The sequence below is a fragment of the Panthera pardus genome, unplaced genomic scaffold (assembly GCF_024362965.1).
Source record: "Panthera pardus isolate Hobbes unplaced genomic scaffold, ASM2436296v1 HiC_scaffold_27, whole genome shotgun sequence".
Classification (NCBI taxonomy): Eukaryota; Metazoa; Chordata; class Mammalia; order Carnivora; family Felidae; genus Panthera; species Panthera pardus.
The window spans coordinates 21,119-40,387 of NW_026526843.1; the positions used below are offsets into that span (position 1 = coordinate 21,119).

At 69.0% G+C, this 19,269-nt stretch overlaps 2 protein-coding genes across 2 annotated transcripts in view; both read left to right on the plus strand.

Annotated features, from left to right (window-relative positions):
- LOC128772498 (uncharacterized) overlaps positions 1-8,959 on the plus strand; it is a 29,664-nt gene extending 20,705 nt beyond the window's left edge. Inside the window, 8 exon segments of the mRNA XM_053891953.1 lie at positions 1,014-1,313; positions 3,000-3,092; positions 3,183-3,272; positions 5,543-5,750; positions 6,825-6,901; positions 7,310-7,397; positions 7,663-7,743; positions 8,864-8,959. Coding sequence (XP_053747928.1) covers positions 1,014-1,313; positions 3,000-3,092; positions 3,183-3,272; positions 5,543-5,750; positions 6,825-6,901; positions 7,310-7,397; positions 7,663-7,743; positions 8,864-8,952 — 1,026 coding nt within the window. The 3' untranslated portion in view covers positions 8,953-8,959.
- Positions 8,960-10,077: 1,118 nt separating this feature from the next.
- Positions 10,078-19,233, plus strand: LOC109256154 (cohesin subunit SA-2-like). The gene is made up of 9 exons (XM_053891954.1): positions 10,078-10,279; positions 12,147-12,295; positions 13,059-13,160; positions 15,862-16,013; positions 16,550-16,687; positions 17,092-17,276; positions 17,639-17,744; positions 18,220-18,307; positions 18,729-19,233. The coding sequence occupies exons 1-9, from the start codon at positions 10,078-10,080 to the stop codon at positions 18,741-18,743; spliced, it is 1,137 nt and encodes a 378-aa protein (XP_053747929.1). The 3' UTR covers positions 18,744-19,233.
- The last annotated feature ends 36 nt before the right edge of the window (positions 19,234-19,269 follow it).

Consider the following 19,269-nt stretch of genomic DNA (forward strand, 5'->3'; position numbering starts at 1 on the left):
GGCAGGGCCACTGAGATCCAGGAAAGCAGGGCCAGTGAGATCCAGGAGGGGCAGGGCTGCTGAGATCCAGGCAGGGGAGGGCCGCTGAGATCCAGGCAGGGGAGGGCCACTGATATCCAGGAGGGGCAGGGCCACTGAGATCCAGGCAGGGCAGGGCCACTGAGACCCAGGAGGGGCAGGACCCCTGAGATCCAGGCAGGGCAGGACCCCTGGGATCCAGGCTGGGCAGGGCCACTGAGATCCAGGAGAGGCAGGACCACTGAGATCCAGGTAGGGCAGGGCCACTGAGATCCAGGAGGAGCAGGGCCCCTGAGATCCAGGAGGGGCAGGGCCGCTGAGATCCAGGAGGGGCAGGGCCACTGAGATCCAGGCAGGGCAGGGCCACTGAGATCCAGGCAGGGAAGGGCCGCTGAGATCCAGGAGGGGCGGGACCCCTGAGATCCAGGCAGGGAAGGGCCACTGAGATCCAGGAGGGGCAGGGCCACTGAGATCCAGGCAGGGCTGTGCTCCCTCCAGAGGCTCCAGGGGAGGGTCCTCCCTGCCTCTTCCAGCTTCTGGGGCCTCAGGCGTCCCTGGGATTATGGCTGCGTCCCTCCCGTCTGTCCCCGCCCCTCCACAGGGCTTCTTCTGTGTCTGTGTCATTTTCTGTCTCTTATAAGGACATTTGTCCCTGGGGTTAGGGCCACCCTCATCCAGGCTGACCTCATCTTGGGTCTTTCACTTAATCACATGTGCAAAGATTCGATTTTCCCACAAGGTCCCTTTGTGAGGTTCTGCATGGGTGTGACTTTGGAGCGAAAGCCAGTGCAGAACGCTCCGTGAGCAGACGTGTGGTCAGCTGGATGGTTTCAGACCCGCGTCCTAGCATTTTGGGGCAAAGCCAGGTGAACCCCGGTCTGCGGTCCCGTCGGGTGCTGCCCTGAGGACGTGTGCGTCTGTCCCAGCCCGGGCCAGCGCCAGGTCCCACGTTGACCTGAACGGGTGACAGGGGGTCCCTTTGCGTGCGGTTTGAGCGGAGGGCTGGCCCCGGGGGCTCTGGTCTGTGTGTCACTGAGCCCACGAGCCGTCGGCCTGTGGCCGTGCCCGGGGGCCCCACCACGCTCGCCCCGCGCCCGGCTCCCCGAGGCCCCTCAGAGCCCTGCGGCGGCCAGAGCGCCGTGTGTCCCCGTGAGGCTCGGAGGGCGCTGACCGGACCCCGTCTCCTTGCAGCGCTGACGAGCCAGCAGGAGAGAGTCCTCATCGAGATCCTCGTGGCCGCCGTGCGACAGGCCGCAGAGGGCCACCCCCCTGCTGGCCGCGAACTGGGCAAGAGAGTCAGTGCCACCCCCGCCCCCGCCCGGATGCGCTTCGTCCCCTGTGCTGACCGCTGGCTGTGGCTGCTGCGCCCTTGCTGTCAGTGCCGGGGCTCTGGGGGTGCCCGCTGCGGCCTCGGGCTCGCGGGGCTCCCCCACCCCCACCCGCGCGGTCCCGCGCGATCGCTTGCTGCCTTGTGCTTGGCGCGCTAGCTGCTCACTGGGCCGCTGGCTCTGCGGGCGGGGCTCCCGGCCACCCAGGTAGGTCTCGCTGACTGTGCCTCCCAGCTCCTGCCCGCCCCTCCTGCCGCTACCAGCCCTCTGCCAGCTGTTCCCGTGTGAGCCGTCCGCCTCCCCGGGGGGGCACCCCACAGTCCCCCCGCCTGGTTCACACCGGACACGGCAGTGTGTCAGCCAGCCCCCGAATCGTCTCTGTGTGGGTCTCTGGTGCTGCTGGGACAGAAGATCACACCCGAGTGGACCTAGGACCACGGGGGTTGGACGTCCTGCCCCAGCTCTGGAGAAGAGGAGTCTGACATCCAGGCAGGGCAGTGCTGGCCAGATCCAGGCAGGGCAGGGCTGGCCAGATCCAGGCAGGGCAGGGCCACTGAGATCCAGGCAGGGCAGGGCCACTGAGATTCAGGCAGGGCAGGGCCACTGGGATCCATGAGGACAGGGCCGCTGAGATTGAGGAAGGGCAGGACCACTGAGATCCAGGGTGGGCAGGGCTGCTGAGATCCAGGTGGGGCAGGGCCATTGACATCCATGAGGGGCGGGACTACTGAGATCCAAGCGGGGCAGGATCCCTGAGATGCAGGAGAGGCAGGACCACTGAGATCCAGGAGGGGCAGGGCTGCTGAGATCCAGGCAGGGCAGGGCCACTGAGATCCAGGCAGGGAAGGGCCACTGAGATCCAGGGGGGGCAGGGCCGCTGAGATCCAGGCAGGGCAGGGCCACTGGGATCCACGAGGACACGACCGCTGAGATCCGGGCATGGCAGGGCTGCTGAGATTGAGGAGGGGCAGGATCATTGAGATCCACGAGGGGCAGGACCACTGATCCAGGCAGGGCAGGGCCACTGAGATCCAGGCAGGGCAGGACCCCTGAGATCCAGGCAGGACAGGACCACTGAGATCCAGGCAGGGAAGGGCCGCTGAGAACCAGGAGGGCCAGGACCCCTGAGATCCAGGAGGGGCAGGGCCACTGAGTTCCAGGTAGGACAGGACCCCTGACACCCAGCCAGGGAAGGGCCACGGAGATCCAGGCAGGGCTGTGCTCCCTCCAGAGGCTCCAGGGGAGGGTCCTTCCTGCCTCTTCCAGCTTGTGGGGCTGCAGGCATCCCTGGGCTTTTGGCCACGTCCCTGCTGTCCTTGCTTCTATTTTCATGTGGCTGTCACGTCCTCCCCTGTGCACGTGTCTGGCTCTGTCCTCTGATGTCTCTTTTTAACGACACCCCAGTCCTACCGGACGAGGGTGAGCCGTAAGGCATGAACTTGGGGGAGACGACTCAGTGTTTCTTGACGGTTTCCACGCACGTGAACTAGCGTTTCTGGAACAAACCCCCGGAGTAGCACTCTGGAGCTACACCTGTGATGTGGGGGCAGCGCTGCCTGGGTGTGATCTGGGCCCGTGTCGGCCGGTCCCAGGGCCACCGCGAGACTCACACGGGTCGGCCGTGGGCTCAGGCCACGCTCGCTCTGCCCACAGGCCGCCAGGGAGGTGGACGGGACCCGCCGCTGGCGTGAGCGTGCCAGCATGAGCCGGCACTTTGTGAAGGTGCTGCCCCAGCTGCTGTCCAAGGTGCGGGGCGGGGAAGGTCAGGGGGCGGGGAGGCGGCGGGGGGCGCAGGGGCGGGCCGGGCAGGCCCGTTCACGCCTGCTCTGTGCGCAGTTCGCCGCGGACAAGGAGAAGGTGACGCCCCTCCTGCAGATCCCGCAGTACTGCAACCTGGACGTGTATGACAAGGACGGCCTGGGCTCGGTGAGTCGCGGGACTCCGCCCCTCCCCCCTGCGTTCTGCCCGTGGGGGCCGCGGTCCCCCTCCCCGGGCTGCAGGCGTGGGGCACGGCGGCCGCCACATCATCGTCTGCCCCTGTGTCCTGCCACCCTCCCGAGGCCTGGGGCGTCACGCCTCCGAGGCTGCTCTTTCGTGCTGGTCTGTGCTGAAGGAGCGTCCCCCTGTCCAGGGCGGTGGCCCGGGCCCCGTCTGGGGGTGTCTGGGTCACCTGGTCAATGCCTCCCTGCAGCTCGAGGTGGGTGGTGGGGCCCGATGACAGGGCAGGACCGGCAGGGCTGTGAAGACAGAGGCACCGACCGCTGTCTCGAGTTTTCATGGCGAGAAGGTCAGATGCCTGGTTCTGGGTGGCGCCCTGGGGTCTCGTCCTCAGGGTGCCCGTGGGCACAGAAACTGGTAAAGCCCCGGGAGCTTGTGGGCTGTGCCCTGCGTGTGGGTACGGTCGGGGCGGGGGGCAGGAGAGGTGGGATCTGAGGGAGACACTGGGGGCCCAGGCAGCTACTGGAACATTCTGCCCACGCTGTCCCCACCGCAGGTGCAGCCATCACCCATAGTGGTGGGAGGGTCCACACAGACTCACAGTTCCCGTGACCTCTTCCTCTTGGCCCCATGTCCCCCTCATGACCCCACCTGGCCCTTTCTTCTGGCTCCTGACCTCCTCCCCTAACCTCTGACCTTCTCCCTGGCCCTTTATCCCTCAACTCTCTGAACTATGACCTTTCCCCTTGACCCAGGCATCCCCAGGCTTTCCCCCTCAATAGCCTGACCTTTCCCCGGCAGTTTCCTGCTTGACTCTGTGACCTCCCCGACCTTTCCCCTTGGTGCCATGACCCCATGACCCCGGATCTTTCCCCCTTCACCCCCATGATCTCCCCGACCTTTCCCCTCAGTGCCCTGACCCCTGGCCTTTCCTGGTCAGTGCCATGACCCCCTGACCCTGGATCTTTCCCCCTCAACCCTATGATGTCTTGACCTTTCCCCCTCAACCCCATGACCTCTCGACCTTCCCCCTCCCTCTCTGTCATGACCCCTGACCCCTGACTTTTCCCGTCAATGCCATGACCTGTGACCCCCAACCTTTCCCATCAACGCCATGACCCCATGACCCTGGATCTTCCCCCCTCCATCTCATGACCTCCCCGACCTGTCCCCCTTGGTGCCATGACCCCACGACCTCCCGACCTCTCTCCCTCGGTGCCATGACCCCACGACCTCCCGACCCTTCCCCTTGGGGCCATGACCCCCTGACCCCGGATCTTTCCCCCTTCAACCCCATGACCTCCCCGACCTTTCCCCCTCAGTGCCATAACCCCTGACACCTGGCCTTTCCTGTCAGTGCCATGACCCCTTGACCCCGGATCTTTCCCCCTCAACCTCATGACCTCCCCAACCTCTCCCCCTCGGTGCCATGACCCCACGACCTCCCTCCCTCGGTGCCATGACCCCCGACCTTCCCCTCACTGCCATGACCCCACGACCTCCCAACCCTTCCCCTCGGGGCCATGACCCCCTGACCCTGGATCTTTCCCCCTTCAGCCCCATGACCTCCCCGACCTTTCCCCTCAGTGCCATGACCCCTGACCCCTGGCCTTTCCTCTCAGTGCCATGACCCCTTGACCCCGGATCTTTCCCCCTCAACCTCATGACCTCCCCAACCTCTCCCCCTCGGTGCCATGACCCCACGACCTCCCTCCCTCGGTGCCATGACCCCCGACCTTTCCCCTCACTGCCATGACCCCACGACCTCCCGACCCTTCCCCTCGGTGCCATGACCCCCTGACCCCGGATCTTTCCCCCTCAACCTCATGACCTCCCCAACCTCTCCCCCTCGGTGCCATGACCCCACGACCTCCCTCCCTCGGTGCCATGACCCCCGACCTTCCCCTCACTGCCATGACCCCACGACCTCCCGACCCTTACCCTCGGTGCCATGACTCCCTTACCCCGGATCTTTCCCCCCTCAACCCCATGACCTCCCCGACCTTTCCCCTCGGTGCCATGACCCCACGACCTCCCGACCCTTCCCCTCGGTGCCATGACCCCCTTACCCCGGATCTTTCCCCCCTCAACCCCATGACCTCCCCGGCCTTTCCCCTCACTGCCATGACCCCACGACCTCCCGACCCTTCCCTCGGTGCCACGACCCCCAACGCCCCCCCCCCCCCCCCCACCTCTCCCGTCGGCCCCGTGCCACGGTCCCTGAGCGGTCGTCTGCCCCCCCACCCCGCCTCCCGCAGTACCTGGACTCGGCCCTGCTGGAGCTGGACTGCCTCGTGCAGCGGCACTCGGACGTGGCGGTGCTGGAGGCCTGTGCCCGCGCCTACGGCGCCTACTGCTGCGAGGGGGGGCACCGCCCACTGCCAGGCCGCCCCCGCCTGCAGCCGGCTGGTGGACATGCTGGTGGACGCGCTGACGCCGCTGCTCGACGTGTTCCTGCAGCACGAGGTGCCGGCCGTGGGGGCGGGGCGTGGGACGCGGGGCGGGGGGTGGAGACGCGGAGGTGTCGCGGGCGGGGCGTGGGTGTGCGGCGTGTCGTGCGGGGGTGGGGAGACCTCCACCGAGGCGGGCCCCGCGCCGGCCGAGGACGCTCGGCCGCAGCCCTCGGCGTTTCGTCGTCGGGCGCCTGTTGGGGGTCGGCTCAGCGAACCCGGGGACCGGCTCTTGGTCTCTGGGGACGCAGGGTGGGTTCTCTGCGCCCCTGCCGTTCACCCCGCACCTCCGGTGGGGGCTTCTGTCCCCTGGGAGTGGGGAGGTGGGGGGGGGGGTCCACACATGGGCCTCACTTTCCCCCAGGGGAGCCCCGTGAGCCCACAGAGGACCCAGTCTGACCGAGGCCGTGGCTCGCGTACGCTCGGGCAGAGGGTTTCTGTGAAGCGCCACGTCACGAGCACTTTTGGGGGGGTCATCGTGTTCCCGGGGTAGTCCGAGAGCACACGCGTATCACGTGACCGGGCCGTGTGCCGATAAAACTTTATTGGCACCGACGGGCCGAGGGCCACGTGACCTGTGGACCAGGCGTCCAGCCCCGCTTTAGGCACTGTCCTTCTGAGGACCCGTCGCCACAGGCGGGGCTCCCGGTTCCTCTTGCGGCCCCCAGCCGAGGGCCTGCCATGAATTTGGGCGGGGGGGGGGGGCTGGGGGTCTGCGACACGCTCCCCTGTGTGTTCTGCCCGCTGCAAAGTGGGAAATCTAGTTCCTGTAGCGGGTTCCTCACGGGGGCCGCGCCTGAAGTGCTGGGAGACGGCGGATCTCGGGTCGTTTCCGTTCTTCTCGTCGTCCGCGCACGCGGGTTTGGGGACTGTCCCACCCTCCCCCCCCTTTTGTGCGAGGCTGGAGGCAGAGTGGCCTGGGGTACCACGTCCCGACCGGAGAGTTTAAAGAGCCACCTTCCGGGAAGTAGCAAGAGAGGAGGCTCCTAGGATGGAGGGCCGGCTCGAAGCCAGGGCCCAGGGCCCCGGGAGCCCCACCCGGGACACGCGTGTCAGGCGGCCACCCCCTTGCCCTCTCCCTGCTGTGTAGAAACAAGGCCAGTTCCTGGGACACCACGAGATGGGTCGCATCTGCTCGACGCTGCGGAGACTGGTGGCCTTCTACAGGTGAGTGGGGTGACACGGCCGGCTCCCTCGGCGGGGGCACACGTGACCCCCCAGCAACGTGCCCACTGTCTCACTCTGAGCCGTGTTCTTGTGTCCCGGGTGAGGCGAGGGGCGTTCAGAGCCTGAGGGGCGTCCCCGGGGTGGGCCGGGTGGCTGCGGGTTCCCCGGGAGCCCGTCCTGCCCGTCTGGGGCCCTGAGCCGCGTGTGCAGGAGCTGGGACCGCCTGGGCCACGCCCCGCGCCGCGGTGTCCCGGAGGGGCCGCCTCGGCCATCTGGGGCGGGTGCCCCTCCGTCTGCCGGGAGGTGGTCCTGTGGCTCCGGGGGCTGCTGACCGGGTGTGGGCGGCTCACCTCGGGGACGCTGGGGTCCCGGGCCGAGGTGGGCCCTGAGACCCCCGTTTCTGGTCAGCACGCACGACCTGAGCAGCTGGAACCTGTACGAGAAGATGGACAGTCTGCTGACCCTGCGCAGGCACCAGGGCAGCATGCCCACCGAGGTGAGGGCCACGGGGTCAGGGGAGGGCGCCGGTGGGAGGAGGGTGCCGGGGCGAGAGTGGGTCCTGAGGTGCAGGGAGGCGGGAGGTCCTGGGGGAGAAGGACGGATCCTGGGGAGGAGGGTCCCGGTAGGGTCCTGGTCGGGGGGGGGAGAGGTCTGGCGGGAAGCAGGTCCCGGTGAGGGCTCGGGGTCTTGTGCAGGGGAGCATCCGCAGGTGGGTGTCCCGTCCGTGTCCCCAACTCCATGACAGGCCTTGTGTCCCGTAGGTCATCCACTGTGCACTGCAGTGCACCTACTATGCGCTCCTGTGGCAGATTGTTGCAGCCACGGACCGGCTGCCGCCTCAGGTGGGTGAGGGGTTGGGAGGGGTCCGGTGCGGGTGTGGGAAGGGTCAGGTGTGGGCAGGTGAGGGGCGGTGGGCAGCAGGTGCAGGTACGGGTAGGTGAGGGGATGGGAGGGGCAGGTGTGGGCAGGCGAGGGGCTGGGAGGGGTCGGGTGTGGGTGAGGGGCCAAGAGGTGCAGGTGTGGGCAGGTGAGGGGCGGTGGGGGAGTAGGCGCAGGTGTAGGCAGGTGAGGGGTGGTGGCGGGGCAGGTGCAGGGCGGTGGGGGGGGCAGGTGCAAGTATGTGGATTCCAGTTGTCTGTGACGGATGCGGCAGGCTGGGGACAGGGGACAGGGTCACCACTTGGACAGGCATCCGCCCCCACCACTGCCTCGCGTGTGTCACCCTGGGGTCAGGCCTGGGCTCCTGGGATCTGAGCCAAGAGCTGACCTTGGGCCCCGGCCGACACGGCCCTCCAACCTGTCCGCCTGCCACAGGGAGCTGGGTTTAGATCCTCTCTGAGCACCTGCCCCGTGTTTGCTGGGTGGGACCCTTGACCTTGGTTGCTGGCCAAACCAAGGGTAGCTTGAAGTCAGCCGTGCTTTGGGGCCGTATTTATGGCTGCCTGGAAACATTCAGCCCTAATTCCTCATGACGAAGGACAGACGGGGTGGGGGGGGGGGGAGGAGGAGCATGTGGGAGGATGGCAGGTGGGGCGGGGTGTGGGGGACAGAGGGAGGTAGGGGGAGGGGGACACGGGGGCTGGCGGAGGTAGACAGTGGGACGAGAAGGGGGGTGGGGGAGGGAGATAGTGCGGGAAGGGGACAGTGCAAGTGGGGAAGGGGGAGGGGGGACACGGGGGGTAAAGACGGGAGAGCGGGCTGGGGGGACGTGGGGGTGACGAAGGCAGTTCGTCTGCGTCAGGCTGTGGCTGGAGGGCCGGCTCCCGTGGGCGGGGCAGGTGCCTGGCTGTGTCAGGTGGGGAAGGGGGAGGGGGAGAGGGTTGCCGGGGTGTGGGGGGGGGGGACACGGGGTAAAGACGGGGGAGGGGGCTGGGGGGGACGAAGGCAGTTCGTCTGCGTGAGGCTGTGGCTGGAGGGCCGGCTGCCCTGACGGGCGGCCCCTGCCCTGTCGCTGTCTGGCAGGACGCGCTCCTGGACTTGCGCAGGCGGCTGATGAAGTTCTGCGTGGCCTGCCGCGTGTACCTGAGCCACCAGAGCAAGGTGCTGAGTGAGAAGGTGGGTGCGTCCCCGGGACGCTCACGGGGCGGGGGTCCCGGGGCGGCCGAGCAAGGGGAGGGGCGGTAGAGAGGCCCGTGCGGATCGGGGCCCGTTCGTGTTTTCGGGGACGGTGTTTCCACGTCGTACCGCGCGTCTCGCACGGTGACGCGTCCGCTTACGCGCACGAACGCGCTGGTGAACGTCCCGTTCGCATCAGCCCGTGCGCGCGCCCCCCGGTTACGTGCAGTACACACGTTTGGCGTGGGGCCCTGGACGCCGAGCGTCGGCAGCTTCCGCACGCGGAGAGTCTTTAGGGCGATGTCACGTCTGCGGGGAGGCGGGGTTCTGACGGCTTCGTGACGCGGGACAAGCCACTGCGCTTGGCGTGTGGTGTGTGCTCGTGACCTGCTGCTTCCTTTGGGGCGCGTGCGAACGTGCGCATGTGAGAGCGACCCCGTCGCGGTCTCAGATACCACGTGTCGCGGCCGACCGCTGGCCGAGGAGCAGGGCCCGAGTGTCCTTTCCGGGCTCCGATTCCGTCCTTCGTGACCCCCTCCCCGTCACACTGTGCGTCCGCGCCCCCTGGTCACTGCGGGTTTTGGTCGCGAGCCTGCATGTGGCAGACGTTTCCGCTCACCGTGAGTCGTTGCCTGCGTGTTGTGCGTTCGGGCGCGTCTGTCCCCTGCACGTGGTGCGTGTCTCGTGTGTGTGTTGTGTGCTTTGGATTGTGTCACGTGCGTGTCGTGTCCGGTGCGTATGTTGTGTTTGTCACACGGGTGTCCTAGGTTTCTTTCTCGTGTGCGTGTCGGGTCTGGGATGGTCACACACGGTTGTGTATTTGCGTTTCCGGTCTGCGGTGTCTGTGGCTGTCTGTTACCCGTAGGCTGTCTTTCCCGCCTGCGTGTGACGCGTCATTCTGTCAGCCTTGTGCGCTGGTGGCTGACGGCAGCTTTTCGACGTCACCAAGCGTCCCGTGTGCTGGTTTCGTTGGACCCTGTGTCATGGGCAGGGTGGGGTCGAGGCGGGGGGTGTCTTCGAGGGGCCGGCCGCCGTACCCCTCCCCGCACTCTGGCTCCCGCCCAGCCCTGGGTCGCCCACCCCTGGGAGCCTGTTGGGGGGCAGCCGGGGGCAGGCAGGGCATGACGTCCCTGTGGCTGCTCCGTCCCCCCTCACCCCCTCAGGCCTTCATCTTGCTGTGCGACCTGCTGCTCATCCTGAGCCACCAGGGGCCCGAGGACACCGGCCTGGGGCTGCTCTTCTTTGTGCCCGACCACATCCTGCAGGGCAGACTGCTGAGCTTCGTCAGGGAGCACGTGTTTCTGGAGGAGTCGGGGGCTGAAGGTATGCCCCCCCCAGGGGCCGTGGGGGGGTAACCCCAGGGAAGAAGGCTAGGTGGGGGCCGCGGTGGGGAACAGAGTGGGGGGGGTAACCCCGGGGTGGAAGGGTAGGTGGGGGCCGCGGTGGGGTGACGGGGGAGTAACCTTGGGGTGGAGGGGGTAGGTGGGGGCTGCAGTGGGGGGATTGGAGGGTAACCCTGGGGAGGAAGGGTAGGTGGGGGCCGCGGTGGGGGGATGGGGGGGTAACCTTGGGGTGGAAGGGTAGGTGGGGGCCGCGGTGGGGGGACGGGGGGGTAACCTTGGGGTGGAAGGGTAGGTGGGGGCCGCGGTGGGGGGACGGGGGGGTAACCTTGGGGTGGAAGGGTAGGTGGGGGCCGCGGTGGGGGTCGGGGGGGTAACCTTGGGGTGGAGGGGTAGGTGGGGGCTGCTGCAGTGGGGGGATCGGAGGGTAACCCTGGGGAGGAAGGGTAGGTGGGGGCCGCGTTGGGGGGGCGGGGGGGTAACCTTGGGGTGGAAGGGTAGGTGGGGGCCGCGGTGGGGGGACGGGGGGGGTAACCTTGGGGTGGAAGGGTAGGTGGGGGCTGCAGTGGGGGGATCGGAGGGTAACCCTGGGGAGGAAGGGTAGGTGGGGGCCGTGGTGGGAGGACGGGGGGGGCAACCCCGGGGTGGAAGAATAGGTGGGGACTGTGGTGGGGGGACAGGGGAGTAACCTTGGGGTGGAAGGGTAGGTGGGGGGACGGGGGGGGTAACCCTGGGGCGGAAGGGTAGGTGGGGGCCGTGGTGGGGGACAGAGTGGGGGATAACCCCGGGGTGGAAGGGTAGGTGGGGACTGTGGTGGGGGGACAGGGGAGTAACCTCGGGGTGGAAGGGTAGGTGGGGGGACGGGGGGGGTAACCCTGGGGCGGAAGGGTAGGTGGGGGCCGTGGTGGGGGGACAGAGTGGGGGATAACCCCGGGGTGGAAGGGTAGGTGGGGACTGTGGTGGGGGGACAGGGGAGTAACTTCGGGGTGGAAGGGTAGTTGGGGGGGTAACCCCGGGGCGGAAGGGTAGGTGGGGTGTCGGGGGGGATGGGGGGGGTAACCCTGGGGTGGAAGGGTAGGTGGGGGCTGTGGTGGGGGGACGGGGGGGATAACCCCGGGGTGGAAGGGTAGCTGGGGCTGTGGTGGGGAGACGGAGGGGTAACCTTGGGGTGGAGGGGTAGGTGGGGGCTGCGGTGGGGGGATCGGAGGGTAACCCTGGGGAGGAAGGGTAGGTGGGGGCCGCGGTGGGGGGGGCGGGGGGGTAACCTTGGGGTGGAAGGGTAGGTGGGGGCCGCGGTGGGGGGACGGGGGGGTAACCCCGGGGCGGAAGGGTAGGTGGGGCTGTGGTGGGGAGACGGAGGGGTAACCCTGGGGCGGAAGGGTAGGTGGGGGGTCGGGGGGGATGGGGGGTGTAACCCCGGGGCGGAAGGGTAGGTGGGGGGTCGGGGGGGATGGGGGGGTAACCCCGGGGTATAAGGGTAGGTGGGGGTGGGGCGCAGCGGGGCACCGTGGGGTGCTCCGCACCCGGGATGATGAGCTGCACTCCGCACGTGTCTGTCTCCCGTGCTCACGCGGTCGCGGAAGGGTCGGGGGAGCGCTGAGCAGGCGGTCAGGACCGGGAGACACAGGCACCCCGTGGCGCTCGCGGGCTCTGTGCCGTTGGGGCCACGGCGTCCGGTGGCGGGTCTGACCCGCGACCGGCCCCCGGAACGATGCCCGGACCGCGAGCACCTCTGGATCGGACTTCCCGCCGTGCCCGGCCGCGCCCTGCTCGCCTGCCTCGCGGCCGTCCCACGGCTGAGCCACGAGGGGGCCGCGGGACGACGTGGCCGGCGCGTGCTGTCTCCCCAGGCCCCAGCAGAATTTACAAGGAGGACGACGCGGACGAGCTCCACGAGCTGTTCCACCGGAGGAACATGCTGGCCGTGTTCTGCAAGCTTGTGGTCTACAACGTGCTGGATTTGAGCGCGGCCGCCGAAATCTACCAGTTCTACCTGAAGGTGCCCGCGCGGCCCTCCTGCCCCCCCCCCAGCCCCCGCCCGGCTCCCCTTGCCCCGCCCACTGCTGTCCTGCGCGACACACAGAGTCGGACGGACGGAGAGCATGGGTGGCCGCTGCCCGGTCTTCCTGGGTTCTCGTGGCCCCCACCACTTCCTGCGGACGAGCCCGGCGCAGCGCGCGTGGGGACCGCGTCCCCGTCAGCGTCACGTGTGCGTTTTTGTGGCACTGTCGTCTCTCCCCGCACCTGGCATCTAGCGGGTTTCTTCACTCAGGACATCACGTGCTGTCTTTTAAAGCCGTTCCCTCAGTTTTGTGCTTTCGTCACTACCGAGACTGCGTGCGGCCGATCTTGTGACGGCAGGGTCCCGGGGCCGTGCGTCTGCGGGCTGGTGCAGTCGTGGCAGGGGCACGTCACGGTGGCTCTGACAGGCCTCGCTCCCTTGCTCCCGGCCCTCCATGCCCGGTGGCCCTGCCCTCCCCACGGAGGAAGCGTCCCCGTGGGAGGGGCCCAGCCAGTCCTGGGAGTGCAGCTGGCCCCAGGACCTTGCTGCCTGATGGCTTCGGCTTCCCGGGTCCTGTGGACGTGCTCCCACCCGCTGGCCCTGACGCGGGGCCTGGTGGCCGGCGGGATCCACGTCCGTCTAGGTCCTGGGGTTCGAGCTCCGTGGCTGTCCTTAGAGTTCGCAACGTGGGGACACGGTGTGGTAACGCGTCTGTGCTTGCCGCGTCCCTGTGCTGACGCACGCCTGTGTTCGCTCTCAGCATTACCATCACTTTGGTGACATCATCAAGGAGACCATGACCAGGACGAGACAGAATGACAGGCTCCGCAACGCGCTGTCCCTGCTCCTGTGCCTGCAGCAGGTGAGCGGTCTGTTCCGGAAGGTCGGGCGGCGCTCTGTGGCTGCTCCCCACGACACCAGGCACGGTCGCCGGGGCCTGGAGGGGCGGGCGCCCTCGGGGACGCACCGGCCGTGGGCACCGCTGCCCTCTCCTCGGGAGTCCCGCCCCCGCGTCAGTGGCCTGTGAGCAGCTGCTGGAGGGGACGGCACGTGCTGGCGGCTGGGTCGTCCCACGCCCCACGGACAGACAGGGCGGCTGAAACGTCAGACCCTTCTCCCTCCTGGTTGTGGAGGCTGCGGCCTGAGACCAGGGTGCCAGCGGGAGGGGGCGCCGGGGTCAGGTTCTGGGGAGGCCTCTGGAGGGCCACACACGGTCCCCTCTGCCGTGTCCCCACGTGGCTGTGGGCGGAGGGCAGGAGGCTCTAGGGACACCTTCGCGAGCACTAACGCACAGCGTGGGCCCCGCCCTCCTGACCTGATCTGCTCCCCGCCAGCTGCCACGGCCCCCTCGGCGGTCAGGCTTGCGCACGTGGATTCGGGGGACTGATTCAGTCCCCCGCAGTTGGCTTCCGTGGCCGGCCCCACCTCAGGGTCGTGGGACCTTTGTGTCGCGTTCCTCTCTGTTCAAGGACGGGGGGACAAAGGAGGATGCGGTCACGGGGTGTTGCGGGGACACGTGGCAGGTGGACGCGTGTGCCCACGGCTTCCTAGACAGAGGGGCGTCCCCGCGTCGTGGGGGTCAGGGGGCCACCGTTGCCCCAGTGTTGGGCTGGATTGTCCCCGGCGGGTTCCACGTGTGTCCTCGCACAGTGAACTGGGGGCGGGGTGTCCCTGACCCTCCGGGTGGGCGTCACCCCAGCTCGGTCCACTGAACCTCAGGATGGGCGTCCCTCTGTCATGACACGGCGTGAGAGGGCGTCCGCATCTATTCTTCCATCCCGTGGTGGTCGGCTTACCCACATACGTGGCACCTGTGGCCGTGAAGCGTGGCTTGTTCCGTGCTCTGTTCTGCTTTTCACACGGGTGGGTCTGCCTCTCGTGTCACGACGGGCAAGGACGGGAGGGTGTGGCAGAGCCAGTGTTGACTTACAGGCCGGCAGGGTCTCTGGCGGACAGCCTGCGCGGTGGTTTCCCGGCACGTGGCCTCTGTTTGTGGGTTCTGGAGCGCGAGCACCTTCTGGACGCTCGCCCCGAGGCCTCCCTTTACCTCTGATGCTTTCCTGCCGTTGGTTCTTCCTCGGGCAGCGGCCTTGTTCCTCCCGTTGTGGGACGGGTCTGCACGTGACCTGTTCGGATGACCCACAGATGCCCCAGGGCACGCGTGGAACGTCGGCGGGCACGTCCCCGCCACGTCAGGGCCCGCTCTGCGTGTGCTTTCTCGGACTGGGAGCATCTTTCTGGCTCCTGGTTTTCTGTTGAGTCCGCCTCCGGGGCAGGCCCGGGGAGCTGCTGCTGAGCAGATGTGACGTTGCGGACTGGGGTGACCGCCAGAAGGTGCGGGGAACCCCGGATCCCCGTGTGGGCGGTCGCGGGTGCTCCCCCGGCACCCTGGCCTCGGCGTGGCTCCCCGCAGGAGCCCCCGCCCCTGTCCTCTGCGGAAGAGGTCATCGGCGAGCGGCACTGTCGTCCGGGACCCGGTCGTCACGGGCACTGGCTCAGCTCTGGCCGGGGGCTGCAGGTCCAAGAGACGCCTCTCTGGATCTCTTGAGCCTCCGACCCCGGGGGTGGGGGTGCTGGCCACGTGTCTTGTGTTGGCTGCCTGTGCCAGACAGGGGGCCTCCCTGAGGCACTAGGGTGGGGGGGGGGCGTGGGGAGGGCCCAGTCAGGTCTCAAGGGTCCCGGCCCCTCTGCTGGCAGGGCTGACCCTCCGACAGAGATGCCTGGTTCACAGACCTGTCCTGCACCCCTCGGTTCTCCAGCCTCGACAGGCTCTGTGCAGGGCGGGCCGCCCTGGCCCGCCGCCTGCTGCACCCGGAAGGTGCTGGCAAGGGCGTGGCCGCCTGACCTTCATAAAACTCAGACCCCGCAGACGACAGGATCCAGACTCTGGACACGGGGCTCCCCCAACACTGTGGATGCAGTGTTTGCCCCCTACTCAGGCACACGGCCCCCCCCAGACCCTGGGACACAGGCTGCCCCCCCCCCACTCAGGCACACTGGTCCCCAGATCTCAGACACAGCCTGCCCCCTCGACCCCTCTACTCAGGCACACGGGCCCCCAGACCTGGGATTCAGGCTGCCTCCCCCCACCCCCCCTACTCAGGCACATATCCTCCCAAGACCCTGGGATACAGGCTGCCCCCCCCACTCAGGCACACCAGCCCCCAGATCTTAGACACAGCCTGCCCCCTCGGCCCCCCTACTCAGGCACACAGGCCCCCCAGACCCTGGGACACAGGCTGACCCCCTCTGCCTCCCCTACTCAGGCACACGGGCCCCTAGACCTGGGCTGCTCCCCCTACCCCCCCTTACTCAGGCACAGGGGCCCCAAGACCTGGGACACAGGGTGCCCACCCCCTACTCAGGCACATGGGCCCCCACACCTGGGACACAGGGTGCTTGCCCCTTACTCAGGCACACGGGCTCCCAGACCGTGGGACACTCGGTGCCCCCCTCTCCGCCCCCCCTACTCAGGCACACAGGCCCCCAGACCCTGAGAGCCCGGGGTCGCTGGCCCATGCCCAGCACGTCCCTGACCCCACTGGGTCCCTGCAACCCCCCAGCTCTTTCAGAAGCACATGGACACGTACGGTCTTAACTACGACCCCATCGAGTTAATCTGCGGCCCCTTCTACTCCATCCGGCTGCTGGCTCGCCGCTTTGCGCTCACGCTCGGCTTTGACCGCGCCCGGGAAGCCGCCCACCTGATCCAGAGGTCCGTGCCGGGGGCTGCCCTGTCCACACTGCCCTCTTCCCGACTACACCGCCCCACCTGACACCCTGCTCGTGGTCTGGGTCCCACCTGGGGCTGTGGTCCAGGGTCCGATACCCCGCCCCCAGGCGCGAGTCCCCCCCCCCCCCCCCCCCCCCCCGTGTCCTCGGCACCTGCCCGACGCCCCCGCCCACCTGCCTGCGTCCCCGCCCCCAGGCGCGAGTCCCTCCCCCCACCCCCAATGTTTCCCCCGGGTCCTCGGCACCTGCTCGACGCCCCGCCCACCTGCCGGCGTCCCCGCCCCCAGGCGCGAGTTCCCCCCCTCCCCCGGGTCCTCGGCACCTGCCCGACGCCCCGCCCACCTGCCGGCGTCCCCGCCCCCAGGCGCGAGTTCCCCCCCTCCCCCGGGTCCTCGGCACCTGCCCGACGCCCCGCCCACCTGCCGACGTCCCCGCCCCCAGGCGCGAGTTCCCCCCCCTCCCCCGGGTCCTCGGCACCTGCCCGACGCCCCGCCCACCTGCCTGCGTCCTCGCCCCCAGGCGCGGGCTGGCCTACGCCTTCTCCGAGGCCCCGGTGGCAGAAGCGGAGGGGGGCCGCCAGCGCTACCCAAACCTCTGCTTCCTGCTCCTGCTGGCCGAGTTCTCCTGCAAGATCCCCCCGGCCGAGCGCGGGACCGCGTGAGTGCGCGGGGAGCCCCCGGGGGGCGGGGCTCGGGGGCGTGGGGCGGGGAGGGCGGGCGCCCAGACCAGGGAGCCGTGGCGAGCGGGGCGCGGACGCGGGAGGGAGGGTTCTCGGGGGGGGGGGGGGGGGACCGTCCTGTTCACGCCGCGTGTCCCGGCTCCGGCTCCGGCTCCGGCCCGTGCGCGCGCTGGAGGCCGAGGGCTCGGGGCTGGTCCGGGTCGGGGCCGCCGGGCTCCGCGTTGCAGGACTCACCTGCGCCCACCGGGTGGCGCCCCTCCGGCAGGCCGTGGCGGCCCCAGGGGGAGCGGGGGGGGGTGGTGGCTCCTGAGGACCTCGGCGGGGTCCCCTCCCTCGCCCCCTCCCCCTCCCCCACAGCCCACGTCCTCTCTTTTGCCCGCAGACTCGCTCACTTCCAGGACTCCATACCCGAGGGCGTACCTAGCTTTGGGGAAGGGGATATGAACCCCCTGCTCGTGTACCGCAAGTCCCTGATGAAGACGGACTACGTGCCCCAGACCGAGGAGGAGGAGGAGCCGGCCGCCAACCCGTTCGATGCCATCTGCAAAGAGAGCAAGCGGCCGCAAGGTGCGGAGGGGACGGGGAGGGGCGAGGGTCGGGAGGGGGGAGGGGCGAGGGGTCGTGAACGGAGAAGGGCGGGGGGAGGGAGGAGGAGGAGGAAGGAGGAAGAGGAGGAGGAGGGAGGAGGAAGAAGGGGGAGGGGCGAGCGGTCGGGAGGGGGAGGAGGAGGGGTCGGGGGCGGGGAGGGGCGGGAGCCAGGGTTCGGGAGCGGAGAGAGGATAGGGGCGAGGAGGGGTCGGGAGGGGTCGGGAGGGGGTCGGGTGGGGGAGGAGGAGGGGTCGGGAGCGGAGAGGGGAGGGGCGAGGGGTCGGGAGTGGTGGGCGCGGGCCGGGGCGTCCGGGCCGTGGCTGACCCTCCCTGCCGTGCAGAGCTGCCCGCAGCCACCGGCTCCTCCTGGACACCAGACACCTTGGCCAGCTCCTCCGCGGGGGACCGAGAGCCGAGGACCCCGTCCAGGGGCCGCAAGTCCAAGCGGTGAGCGCACCGCGGGCGCTGCTGTGCTCCTGTCGCCGGGCGGGCGGGGCGGGGAGGGTGCGACGGGGGTGGGGGTGGGGTCCCGCGGGGGGCCGAGGCAGGGGTGGGCTGTGTCTGGGGAGGGCAGCCAGGGAGGGGCTCTTCCCCTTCCGCCCAAAGCGTGGAATAGGGCGCACAAGGGTGTTAGGGGTGCAGCTGAGCCCTCATATGGGGGCTGTGTCGCCTCCATGTGTCTCTGGGTCCACACCCCCCCCCATCTCCATCTTGCCTGCCGCCCCCTTGTCTCCCCACCTCTTGCCACACTAGCGCACCCTGCCGCTCCCGCCGGCGCCTCTTGCCCCAGCGGGGCCCCTGCTCCCTGAGGGGCCTCCTGCCCCAGGGTCTGTCAACAGGGACAGGGACCCGACCGGAGGCAGAGTCCCTGGAGGCCGTGTGTCGGTCTCCCTGGCGAGCGAACCCCTTCTTTCTCTGGCAGGGACATCTTTGACGTTGACTTCCTGTCGTCAGAGGATTCGGACAACTCTTCCAACGAAGACGTGGACGTGGAGGGCATCTCCGTGCAGGTCTGTGCCGGCCAGGCCTCTGGGAGGTGGCCTCGCGGGGCGCCGACTTCGGTTCTGGAGGGTGCCCGGGGGGCGGGGGCAGGGGGCTGCCTGCCAGGGTGCCCCTGGAGGCGGGACGGCTCTTCTGCCACGGGGGCTCCGGGTGATGCCGTGGCCGCTGTGCCCGTGCGGGAGCGCGCGTGTCCTCCTGTGTGCTCCCCGGAGATCCAACTCCCGGTCTGACGGCTCAACGGGTCCGGATGGGTCCGGGCGGTGGTGTGCACAGCTTTCCGTCTGTCCATCCGAGTGTCTGTGTGTGGGTCCTGAGGGTTGTCTGTCCGTCCCCAGGGAGGATCCGACTGAAGAGGAAACCCCCCACCCCGTGATGAGCTCCTCCTCCATTGCTGTGTGTGGGTCCTGAGGGTTGTCTGTCCGTCCCCAGGGAGGATCCGACTGAAGAGGAAACCCCCCACCCCGTGATGAGCTCCCCCTCCGTTGCTGTGTTCTGTCCCCCGTGGCTACCCACTCCTGGGGTCGGGGGGCCGGTCGCCTCCGAGTACGGCCGACCCGGGCCCTCCAGGTCTCTAGGCAATGACAGCGACCCCTGCCATCTGCACCCGTGGATCCGAACCCCTTCTATGGGGAGAGGGCTGTGTGACCGCTGACCGGGACCTTGGGATGCCCACCCAGGTGCCTACCAGCTGGCAGCTTTCTCTCCGGGCGACTGCTGTGCTTGGCTGGACGGTTCCAGAACCAGCTGTGTTTTCCGCTGTGGAGCATGGTGCTGGGTCCCTCGTCCTCGCGGTCCTACGTGCGGCGGCTCTGGGTGGGCCGCCGGCTGTTCCTGTCACAGCCCAGGGCCTCGCTGTCGGGCATTTTGTGACGTCCGGAGCTGTGGGGCAGCTGCGGGGCAGGGAGGGCCCCGGGGAGGCTGCGGTCTGGTCAGCACGGGGCGCTCCAGACAGATCGGCTGTGCGGACTTG